At 40.2% G+C, this 12,787-nt stretch overlaps 1 protein-coding gene across 1 annotated transcript in view; it reads left to right on the top strand.

The window, feature by feature from the left end:
* LOC102400687 (histone H2B type 1-N-like) overlaps window positions 1-12,207 on the top strand; it is a 101,677-nt gene extending 89,470 nt beyond the window's left edge. The window contains exon 2 of the mRNA XM_025279158.2: window positions 11,798-12,207. Coding sequence (XP_025134943.1) covers window positions 11,798-12,160 — 363 coding nt within the window. The 3' untranslated portion in view covers window positions 12,161-12,207. The remainder of the gene's footprint in view (window positions 1-11,797) is intronic.
* Window positions 12,208-12,787: the final 580 nt, after the last annotated feature.

Here is a 12,787-nt window from a genome sequence, read left to right as displayed (position 1 = left end):
TCCCCTGTTCCAAACCTCCCCACTGTGCCCTCTAGAGTCCTGAGTTATACAAAATCCCTCTATATTCACGACTTTTTAACTGTTTCCTTCCTCCCTCTCATGCCTTCACTTAAATTGGCCTCAGCCATTTCAAGCTGCTATAATAGAATATCATAAATGTGTGGCTTATAAACAACAGAAACTTAATTATCACAGTTCTGGAGGCTGAGAAGTCAAGGATTAAGGGCTGGCAGATTCAGTGTACTGTAAGGAACTTCTTCCTAATTCATAGACAGCCTACTTCTAGCTGTGTCTCACACAGCATAGGAGATGAGAGAGACCTCCGGCATTTCTTTTATTAGGAGATTAACCCCATTTATAAGGGATTCACCCTCATGACCTAATAATTGCTTTAGTACCATCATATTGAGGATTAGAGCTCAACATGAATTTGGGGGAAGACACAAAGATTCCATCTTTAGAACTCCTCTCAAAATCTTGTTTTTCCTGAATACTTCTTAAAGGAAAGTTTCTCATTCCCTCACACCCCAAACTCTTTGCTCTTATTTCTGTGAGGCAAGGACCACCTAGTCAGCCAGTCACACTCTCCCTACCTAGTCACCATTGAATACAGTCATCTACTACCACCTGGTCCTTCTCCCTCTTCATTTAAGACCTTGGCAATAACTGTCTTCCTCTACACTCTGCTCTTGTCCTTGGGAACTTACAAGACCCATTTAAACGATGGAAGCTCTAATGGGTCCATTGCTTGTGAACATGATTTTCTTCTTACTCTCTGACCACTCCATCTCAATATCACTTACAGATTTCTACTCTCCATATATCCCTGTAATAGTAAATCACAGTACTGGCTCCCTTTTCTCCTCCCTCCACACGCTCTCCCTGGTAAATCTTTTCTACAGCTACAGCTTCAAGAAAAATCTATGTACTAATAAATACCAAATCTTGACCTCCATTCCAGTACCTCTCTTGAGCACCAGAAACACATACCTCATTGTTTAAACAGACGATAATTTGATGGTCCACAGATAGCTAAACTGAGTAAGTTCATAGATTAATTTTTCATCTTTTACCCAAAAGAGCTACTTGTCCCAAGAGTAACACTCATATGCTTAAGCCAGAAATATGGGTTTCATCTTTTTTCCCTCTCCAGTTTCTCTGCACACCTACCTCAAGGCCATCTCTATACTTCTTCCTTTTCCATTGCCCTTTTTCTAATTCAGGTCACCATCATCCCTCAAGTAGATTATTCTGCATCTCATCCTGCCACCCTGCCAATTCAATCGTCACACTACATCCATAGATTATAACATTCCTCTAACTTAAAAAAATAAAACGCTTAAATAGGAACCTTCTGCTTTCAGGATGAGGCTAAAACTTCCCTGAGTAGAATAATATTCTCCTATGAGCTGGCCCCTCATTAACTCTCCAGCCTCATCGTTCATTCCTCTCACCCACAGTTTCATTTTTCTGAACATGCTGGACCACTCGGGTGGTACACTTCAGGATGACATGGCATTTACAAGCTTCTTAGAACAATTACGATTCTACTTGCATCTAAGACTAGAAGACAGCCTTATTAAATGCCTGACTGTGGAGAACACAGATTTCTAATGAAATCCATGTCCATGAACCCTAGATTTGTGCATAAAGATAGCCAGTTACACATAGACTTGTTTTCTACAGACTTCTGGTAAGTCCCGAGGGGGCTACAAGAAAGAGAGAGGGGAAATAACATACTATTAACAGGGAAATTTTAGCTCTACCAGGCTCCTTAAATTATGACAATGCTTACACATGATTGGCCCAGAATTTAGGCTACAGTGAACCATCTCTAATAGCTCAATTCCAAGGATAATAGAACCAAGCAACTCCTTGACGATCCTCTACATCCTCTCATTTTTAAATCCCTGGATTCTGGCACATAATCAATGCTTAACCATAGGCTGAAGATCCCTTGCAGGACTTGAGCCCATGTAACCTAAATTCTCCAGGACAAATATGATGTCAAACGTTCTCTCTAAACCATAGAAATTTTCTGCAAATAAATTCCAATGTTTATTAAAATATTCATGGAAAAGATCAAATAAGTAAGCACTGCAATAAAATGACACCCATTAAAAGAGTAAGAACAGAAAAGATTTGAGAAATCAGAGGCCAAGGAAGTTTTGTGATAAACCATGAATACTATGCATACTAACCCATGTCACACATGTCTAGGTATGGCTTCCCTGGTAGCTCAGTTGGTAAAGAACCCACCTGCCATGTGGGAGACCTGGGTTTGATCACCAGGTTGGGAAGATCCCCTGGAGGAGGGCATGGCAATCCACTCCAGTATTCTTGCCTGGAGAATCCACATGGACAGAGGAGCCTGGAGGGCTGCAGTCCATGAGGTCTCAAAGAGTCAAACACAATTGAGTGACTAACCACAGCACAGCAAATCAGATAATGATAAAATCACATTAAAGCAATATTCTGCAGAGAAAATACTTTTCTGATTGGTACAAGCCGAGTATCAGAATTGAAATGAAGAGTGAGAGGGCTTACCTTTTTTAAAAAATAATTCTCGGAATTTCATGAAGAAATCAATTGAGAAAACTGAAAAACCTGAGTGAATTATATTAAAACAGTATACATTTTATGATGGAGTTAAGTCAGGTATAATTTATAACCACTCTGACTACTATAAGATGATTTGATACATTCCCAGAGACTCGTTTATTCACTTATTTAAACAAATACTGAGGAACTTAGTGGCTAAGAATCCTCCTTGCATGCAGTGGACTCAGGTATGCTCCCTGGTCAGGGAACTAAGATCCCCCATGCCACAGAGTAACTGAGTCCATGTGCCGCAACTACTGAAGCTCACACACTCTGGAGCCAGCAAGCTGGAACTACTGAGCCCATACGCCACAACCAGAGAGTGTGTGTGCCCCAACGAAAGATCCCACAGGACCCAACAGAGATCCTGCAGGCTTCAACTAAGACCCAAAGCAGCCAAATAAATATGTATGTGTGTGTGTGTGTGTGTGTGTGTGTGTGTGTATAAACAAATATGGAGCACCTCTGATGTGTCAGGTAATGTTCTCAGTACCTGGGATATGAACCTAATTATCAAAACAAACATAGGTCCCTGCCTTCAAGAAGTTTATTTTTGCAGTGGAGACAGTACCAAGAAACATGCAAATTAGGAAAGTACACAGTGTCTTACAAGATAATGAATCCTACAAGAGGAAAAAAATGTAGGGCATATGGCCAATGCAGCAAGGCCCATAGAAGCTGTAAAATTAATAGGATGATCAGGGTAGCCTTCCTTCATAAGACATTTAAGCAACCACTTTAAACGAGTAAGGAAAGTTAATCAAACAGATAGCTGAGGGAAACACATCCCCTGGCAGAAATGACAGACAGCATGACAGAAAAACCAAGAATGAGAGGGCCTTTTACAGTTGTGGTTTCACACTTAGATTTTGATTATTTTATTAAGCTACTTCCTGCAGCCTCCAAAAAGGGAAGAACCATATCTGCTTTGCTCTATTTTTCTCTCCAGCACCTAGTCCTGGGATGGCACAGAGTAGATGCTGAGAAAACATGTGATGAATGAGCTTCCCGGTGGCTCAGATGGTAAAGAATTCGCCTTTACCAATCCAAAGGAGATGGTAAATCTCCTGCAATGCAAGAGAACTTGGTTTCGATCCCTGGGTTGGGAAGATCCCCTGGAGAAGGGAATGGCAACCCACTTCAGTATTCTTACCTGAAGAATTCCATGGGCAGAGGAGCTTGGCAGGTTACAGTCTGTGAGGTTGCAAATATTCAGACATGACTGAGCGACGAACACTTAAATAAATGGAGGGGATTAACTTGTACAGTTTATTTAATGAGCTCAAATAACTCTTACTTGGTTAGCTAAGGCAAAGTGTTCTATTCTGTCTCCTTTGGATTTTGCTCCTTCATTCACTTTCAGCAGATTCTCATCTTTGTGTTCTACCCCATTATAGATTCATCCTACGATGGGATGACTGAGTAATGGGATGACTGAGTACTTGCATCAGATACTCATTAATAATTGCAGAAAGTCATCAGGCCCATTCTCTATCTGATAACTTTAAGAGTCCTTATAAACCTCCCGCCACCGCCGCCAAGTCACTTCAGTCGTGTCCAACTCTGTGCGATCCCATGGACTGCAACCTACCAGGATTCTCTGTCCATGGGATTCTCCAGGCAATAACACTGGAGTGGGTTGCCATTTCCTTCTCCAATGCATGAAAGTGGAAAGTGAAAGTGAAGTCACTCAGTCGTATCTGACTCTTAGGGACCCCATGGACTGCAGCCTACCAGGCTCCTCCGTCCATGGGATTTGCCAGGCAAGAGTACTGGAGTGGGGTGCCATTGCCTTCTCCTATGAACCTCCCAGTGCCATCTAATAAATGTCTACAACTAATTACTCTTCCTGAAGAAATTATTTCTGCTTTCTTCTCTTATAAAGCTGAACAGATTCCTTTCCCTCTTTCTTTATTCTCTGGCTAGCTGTCTGTATTCTGCAGAATCAGTATTCTGCTCTGTGGTGTGAGGAACACAAGTTGTTCCACTTCTTTTTGTCAGGAAAAGATTCTTCAGGTTTGGCTTTGAGCTTAAGATGGGTAACTTATTGAGAAGAAAAAAAGATTTCTACAATTTCTCAGGTATAACTCACTATTAAACATTTTCTTTGCATAAATTAGCTCAGGAATTTTTCTATTTTGCTATTTGGGACCCAATGCCATAAAAGATATAAATACACATTATGCTGATTAAATTCCATGAATTCCACATCATATAAGAAAACCTCAACAACTGTGGTTGAGAGAAAAACAAAATTATAGTCTTGTAAAGCAAATTGTTATACAGTATGTCTGAAAATCTTTTAGTATTTACTGCTCAAATAAATACAAAGAAAATCAAACAAAACACATAAGGTAAGAGTCTATCAACAAATGAGTAAAGAAATTGTGAGATTATGTATACATATATATGTGTGTGTTATATATATCAATGAAACATTATTTATCATTTAAGGACATTCTGCCATTTACAACAACATGGGTGAACCTAGAGGACATTGTACTAAGTTAAATAACCCAGACACAGGAGAAAAAAAAAAAACGAATCATCTCACTTATATGTGAAATCTAAAAAAGGCAAATACATGAAAGCAAAGAGTAGTAGTACAGTGGGTACCAGTGGCACAGAGGTGAGGAAAATAGGGACATATTGTTCAAAGGGTACAAACTTAGTTATTTAAGATGAATATGATCTAATGTAATCTAGAGGTCTAATTTACAGCATGACGATAGTTAATAACACTATACTGAATATTGGAAATTGACTAAGAAAATAGATTTCAGATGTTCGAGTTCCCAAGAAACAAACAACCACAACAACATCAGTAAAACATACAGTACCTAACATTATAATGGAATGTTATAACAAAAATAAAGTTTATAGATAAATTGCTATGTTCTATGATGAAATAATATAACACATGCAAAATGTGTCTGTTCATAATAGATGCATAATGAACGTAAGATAGCTTTATCACAAGGATTTCACGTTCATGATGCACTTATCCATCAGTTCAGTTCAGTTGCTCTGTCCCGTCCGACTCCTTTTGACCCCATGGATTGAACCATGCAAGGCCATCACCAACTCCCAGAGTTTACTCAAACTCATGTCCATTGAGTTGATGATGCCATCCAACCATCTCATCCTCTGTCGTCCCCTTCTCCTTTCACCTTGAAATTTTCCCAGAATCAAGGTCTTTTAAAACGAGTCAGTTCTTCACATCAGGTGGCCAAAGTATTGGAGTTTCAGCTTCAGCATCAGTCCTTCCAATGAACACTCAGGACTGATCTCCTTTAGCATGGACTGGTTGGATCTCCTTGCAGTCCAAGGGACTCTCAACAGTCTTCTGCAACACCACAATTCAAAAGCGTCAATGCTTCAGTGCTTAGCTTTCTTTATAGTCCAACTCTCACATCCATACGTGACTACTGGAAAAAACATAGCCTTGATGAGATGGACCTTTGTTGGCAAAGTAATGTCTCTGCTTCTTAATATGCTGTCTACATTGGTCATAATTTTCCTTCCAGGGAGTAAGCATTTTTTAATTTCATGGCTGTGGTCATGATCTGCAGTGATTTTGGAGCCAAAAAAAAAAAAAAATAGCCTGCCACTGTTTCCACTGTTTCTCCATCTATTTGCCATGAAGTGATGGGACCAGATGCCATGATCTTTGTTTTCTGAATGTTGAGCTTTTTCACTCTCCTCTTTCAATTTCATCAAGAGGCTCTTTAGTTCTTCACTTTCTGCCATAAAGGTGGTGTCATCTGCATATCTGAGGTTATCGATATTTCTCCCAGCAATCTTGATTCCAGCTTGTGCTTCATCCAGTCCAGCATTTCTCATGATGTAAGCTGCACATATGTTAAATAAGCCCAGTGATAATATATAGACTTGACGTACTCCTTTTCCTATATGGAACCAGTCTGTTGTTTCATATCCAGTTCTAAATGTTGCTTCCTGATCTGCATATAGGTTTCTCAAGAGGCAGGTCAGGTGGTCTGGTACTCCCATCTCTTTCAGAATTGTCCACAGTTTACTGTGATCCACACAGTCAAGGGCTTTGGCATAGCCAATAAAGCAGAAATAGATGTTTTTTCTGGAACTCTATTGCTTTTTCAACAATCCAATGGATGTTGGCAATTTGATCTCTGGTTCCTCTGCCTTTTCTAAATCCAGTTTGAATATCTGGAAGTTCACAGTTTACATACTGTTGAAGCCTGGCTTGGAGAATTTTGAGCATTACTTTTCTAGCCTGTGAGATGAGTGCAATTGTGCAGTAGTTTGAGCATTCTTTGGCAGTGCCTTTCTTAGGGATTGTAAGGAAAAGGGACCTTTTCCAGTCCTGTGGCCACTGCCGAGTTTTCCAAATTTGCTGGCATATTGAGTGTAGCACTTTCACAGTATCATCTTTTAGGATTTGAAAGCTCAACTGGAATTCCATCACCTCCTCTATTTTTGTTCTTACTGATGCTTCCTAAGGCCCACTTGACTTCACATTCCAAGATGTCTGGCTCTAGGTGAGTGATCACACTATCGAGATTATCTGGGTCATGAAAATCTTTTTTTGTACAGTTCCTCTGTGTATTCTTGCCACCTCTTTTTAATATCTTCTGCTTCTGTTAGGTCCCTACCATTTCTGTTCATTGTTGAGCCCCTCTTTGCATGAAATGTTCCCTTGGTATCTCTAATTTTCTTGAAGAGATCTCTAGTTTTTCTCATTCTATTGTTTTACTCTATTTCTTTGAACTGATCACTGAGGAAGGCTTTCTTCTCTCTCCTTGCTATTCTTTGGAACTCTGCATTCAAATGGGTATATCTTTCCTTTTCTCCTTGGTTTTTTGCTTCTATTTTTTTCACAGCTATTTGTAAGGCCTCCTCAGACAGCCATTTTGCTTTTTTGCATTTCTTTTTTTCTGGGGGGATGGTCTTGATCCCTGTCTCCTTTACAGTGTCACAAACCTCCATCCATAGTTCATCAGGCACTCTGTCTATCAGATCTAGTCCCTTAAATCTATTTCTCACTTCCACTGTATTATCATTAGGGATTTGATTTAGGTCATACCTAAATGATCTAGTGATTTTCCCTACTTTCTTCGATTTAAGCCTGAATTTGGCAATAAGGAGTTCATGATCTGAGCCACAGTCAGCTCCCAGTCTTGTTTTTGCTGACTGTATAGAGCTTCTCCATCTTTGGCTGCAAAGAATATAATTAGTCTGATTTCGGTGTTGACCATCTGGTGATGTCCATGTGTAGAGTCTTGTGTTGTTGGAAGAGGGTGTTTGCTATGACCAGTGCATTCTCTTTGCAGAACTCTGTTAGCCTTTGCCCTGCTTCATTCTGTACTCCAAGGTCAAATTTGCCTGTTACTCCAGGTGTTTCTTGACTTTTTACTTTTGCATTCCAGTCCCCTATAATGAAAAGAACATCTTTTGGGGGTGTTAGTTCTAAAAGGTCTATAGGTCTTCATAGAACCATTCAACTTCAGCTTCTTCAGCATTACCAGTTGGGGCATAGACTTGGATTACCATGATATTGAATGGTTTGCCTTGGAAACAAACAGAGATCATTCTGTATATTTTTGAGACTGCATCCAAGTACTGCATTTCGGACTCTTTTGTTGACCATGATGGCTACTCCATTTCTTCTAAGGGATTCCTGCCCACAGTAATAGATATAATGATCATCTGAGTTAAATTCACCCTCTCCAGTCCATTTTAGTTTCCTGGTTCCTAAAATATCAATGTTCACTCTTGCCATCTCCTGTTTGACCACTTCCAATTTGCCTTGATTCATGGACCATACATTCCATGTTCCTATGCAATATTGCTCTTTACAGCATCAGACCTTGCTTCCATCACCAGTTACATCCACAACTGGCTGTTGTTTTTGCTTTGGCTCTGTCTCTTCATTCTTTTGGGGGTTATTTCTCCACTGATCTCCAGTAGTATACTGGGCGCCTACCAACCTGGGGAGTTCATCTTTCAAGTGTCCTAAATTTTTGCCTTATGATACTATTCATGGTGTTCTCAAGGCAGGAATACTGAAGTGGTTTGCCATTCCCTTCTCCAGTGGACCACATTTTGTAATAGGCTAAGTAAATACTCATACTCTAATAACCCTCATAATAGAATAATCTGGTCTCACTTACATTGAATCTAACGTATACCAGATCAGATCAGATCAGGCGCTCAGTCGTGTCTGACTCTTCGCGACCCCCGCAGCACGCCAGGCCGCCCTGTCCAACACCAACTCCCTGAGACTCACGTCCATCGAGTCAGTGATGCCATCCAGCCATCTCATCCTCTGTCGTCCCCTTCTCCTCCTGCCCCCAATCCCTCCAAGCATCAGAGTCTTTTCCAATGAGTCAACTCTTCGCATGAGGTGGCCAAAGTATTGGAGTTTCAGCTTTAGCATCATTCCTTCCAAAGAAATCCCAGGACTGATCTCCTTCAGAATGGACTGGTTGGATCTCCTTGCAGTCCAAGGGACTCTCAAGAGTCTTCTCCAACACCACAGTTCAAAAGCATCAATTCGTCGGTGCTCAGCCTTCTTCACAGTCCAATTCTCACATCCATACATGACCACAGGAAAAACCATAGCCTTGACTAGACAAATCTTTGTTGGCAAAGTAATGTCTCTGCTTTTGAATATGCTATCTAGGTTGGTCATAACTTTCCTTCCAAGGAGTAAGCGTCTTTTAATTTCATGGCTGCATTCACCATCTGCAGTGATTTTGGAGCCCAGAAAAATAAAGTCTGACACTGTTTCCACTGTTTCCCCATCTATTTCCCATGAAGTGATGGGACCGGATGCCATGATCTTCATTTTCTGAATGTTGAGCTTTAAGCCAACTTTTTCACTCTCCACTTTCACTTTGTTAGCCCTCAAATGTGTACTATACAGAGATTTGGTGAAGGTGTCTATATATCATCTAAAAGAGAATTTTGGTCAAATGTAGTCTGTATCAAAGAAGGAGATAATTCAATCTTGCAACATTTAAATTTAGTAGTTTACATAATGATTAAGAGAATATTTTCCAGAGGCAGCCTCTCTCAGTTTGAATCTCAGTTCTGCTACTTACTAGTCATGTGTCCATGAGCAAGATATCTTTCTGAGCCTGAGCTTATTTCATCTAAAAAATGAATCTAAAAATATTACCTACTTGTAATGGTTAATTTTATATGTCAGCTTAACTAGGCTATAATTGCCCCACTGTCTGGTCAAACATCAGTCTAGATATTGCTTTGAGCCATTTTTCTAAGACATGATTAATGTTTAAACTTTGAATAAAGTAGATTACCCTTTATAATGGGAGTGAACTTCATCTGTTCAGCTGAAAGCCTTAAGAGGAAAGACAGATTCCCCAGAAAAAAAAGGAATTCTGCCTTCAGACTCCCTTCAGATTCAAGATACACCAACTCTTTCCTGAGTGTCTAGCCTGTCAGCCTGCCTTGTAAATTTTGGAATTGCCAAACCCTGATTCCTTAACATTTCTTTCTCACTCTCTTCCCCCATCCCTTTTTCTCTACCTCCCTCCCTCAATATACACAACCAGAAGCATTATAAAACTCTTTACTCTAAAATCTATTTTGACTGAACTTAATATAGCCACTTCAGCTTTTTTGGTAATTCTTGTTATTAGGTATCTTGTTTTCCATTTTACTTTTTTTTTTCTTTTTTTTGTAGTGTTCCTATACAATCAACAACTATCCAAAAGCCTAATCCTCAAGGCTTAAGTAATTTGAAACTAAAAATAACCAGAAAAAAATTCATCTAAAGCCTAGTTAGGTGAAACAACTTATTATAAATCATCAAAAGACAAATGAAATGGGACTGGCCCTAATAGTTCCTCCTAGGTAGATAAGACAAAACAAGCCCAGCGTTCTGTGAAGCCTTTATATAAGTAGCTGACGTGAGGCTGAAGTAGTCAAATTCACTAAGCATACTGTAACACTCAGTCATGGAAGCTGATGCTCACCGAAGACAATCATATGTTACATATTCTACTAAGCTCTTCATATCAATGAACTTATTCATGCTCCCAAAAACGCCATGAGGCTATCTCCACTTTACAGATGGGGTGACTGAGACAGTTATGGAATTTATCTATGTCAGCACAACTGGCAAACTCAGAAGACTAGCCAGAATGTGCATAATCTTCAAAGAGACATTTGAGGGGAATAAAAAGTAGCTCAGCATTAACCTAGACAGCATCTTAAAAAGCAGAGACATCACTTTGCTGACAAATGTCTGTCTAGTTAAAGCTATGGCTTTTCCAGTAGTCATGTATGGATGTGAGAGTTGGATTATAAAGAAAGCTGAGTGCCGAAGATTTGATGCTTTTGAACTGTGGTACTGGAGAAGGCTCTTGAGAGTCCCTTGGACAGCAAGTAGATCCAACCAGTCCATCCTAAAGGAAATCAGTCCTGAATATTCATTGGAAGGACTGATGCTGAAGTTGAAACTCTAATACTTTGGTGACCTGATGGGAAGAACTGATTTATTGGAAAAGACCCTGATTCTGGGAAAGATTGAAGGCAGGAGAAGGGGGCGACAAAGAATGAGATGGTTGGATGGCATCACCAACTCGATGGACATAAGTTTAAGCAAGCTCTGGGAGTTGGTGATGGACAGGGAGGCCCGGCGTGCTGCACTCCATGGGGTTGCAAAGAGTTGGACATGTTTTATCCATCAGTTTAATCCATCAGTGTCTTTATATGTAAAGTACATTTTATATGGGTAGCATATAGTTGGCTCTTGCCTTTTTACTCATTCTGAGAGCTTCTGCTCTTTAAATATGTTTACAATATTCCTTTGCTTACCTCTGTATTAACATACGGCATCATTTTCCTGCTACCTGAAGGACTTTCTTTCATATTCTTATAGTGCAATAGTCTTTTTTTCACCATCATTATTCTTGAAAGATACTTGTACTAGGCATAGAACTCTAGGTAGTCAGATTTTTCTTTAAGTATATTAAAGATGTTTCTCCACTTTTTATTTGTGTTGTTTGCAATGAGAAATCTATGGTAATCCTCATCTGTGTTTCTCTATTTGTAATGTATCTTGTTGTCTGGCAATTTCTAAGATTTTCTCATTTCTTCTCATTGAGCTTCTTGTATTTTGGGGTTTACACAACTGGAAATTTTAAATTATTTCTTCAAATGTTTTTCTGTCCCACCCCTTTTGGGTAAGTCTGCTCCTGCCCCTAAAAAGGGCTCTAAAAAAGCTGTGACCAAGGCCCAGAAGAAGGACGGCAAGAAGCGCAAGTGCAGCCGCAAGAAGAGCTACTCTGTGTATGTGTACAAGGTGCTGAAGCAAGTCCATCCGGACACCGGCATCTCATCCAAGGCCATGGGCATCATGAACTCCTTCGTCAATGACATTTTCGAGAGCATCGCTGGTGAGGCATCGCACCTGGCACATTACAACAAGCACTCAACTATCACATCCAGTGAGATCCAGACCGCCGTGCGCGTGCTGCTACCTGGGGAGCTGGCCAAGCATGCCGTGTCTGAGGGCACTAAGGCTGTCACCAAGTATACCAGCTCCAAGTAAATATAATATGCCTAGCCGCTGTTAACGGAGAAGGCAATGGCACCCCACTCCAGTACTCTTGCCTGGAAAATCCCATGGACAGAGGGCCTGGTGGGCTGTAGTCCATGGGGTCGCCAAGAGTCAGACACGACTGAGCAACTTTACTTTCACTTTGATCAGTTTACATCAAGTAATTTCTCTCATTATGGATGGTACTTTCTTACTATAAGCTTTCTAATTTGGGGGGAGATGCTAGACTTTGTAAATTTTGTCTTGTCTGGTGCAATATTTTTTTATGTCAGTAACTACTCTTGTAGTTTGCCCAGACTGTGCGTGAAAGCAATTAGATCCTTTTGGGCTTTTCTTTTAACAATTGTCAGGCAGAACCAGAGCAGCATTTAAACCACGGTTAATGATTTCTCACTACTGAGTTGAGATATTTGAGTGTTTTCTCCAATACCTCGTGAATTTTGAGGTCTGGATAGCGGGAACAGGCACTGTTACTGGTCTTATATGAGTGTCAGCTACCATTCCCTTAATTTTTCCAGGCTATTCTTTCTCCCATGACTCAGTTTCTTCATATGCATGTGCTAATTAGTATTCTGTTCAATACTTAAGGGGGAATCTCTGCAGATCCCCAGAGTTCTC

Source organism: Bubalus bubalis, chromosome 3 (genome assembly GCF_019923935.1).
Source record: "Bubalus bubalis isolate 160015118507 breed Murrah chromosome 3, NDDB_SH_1, whole genome shotgun sequence".
NCBI lineage: Eukaryota > Metazoa > Chordata > Mammalia > Artiodactyla > Bovidae > Bubalus > Bubalus bubalis.
The sequence above is the reverse complement of the archived record's forward strand: the minus strand, read 5'-3'. Positions and strand labels throughout refer to the sequence as shown.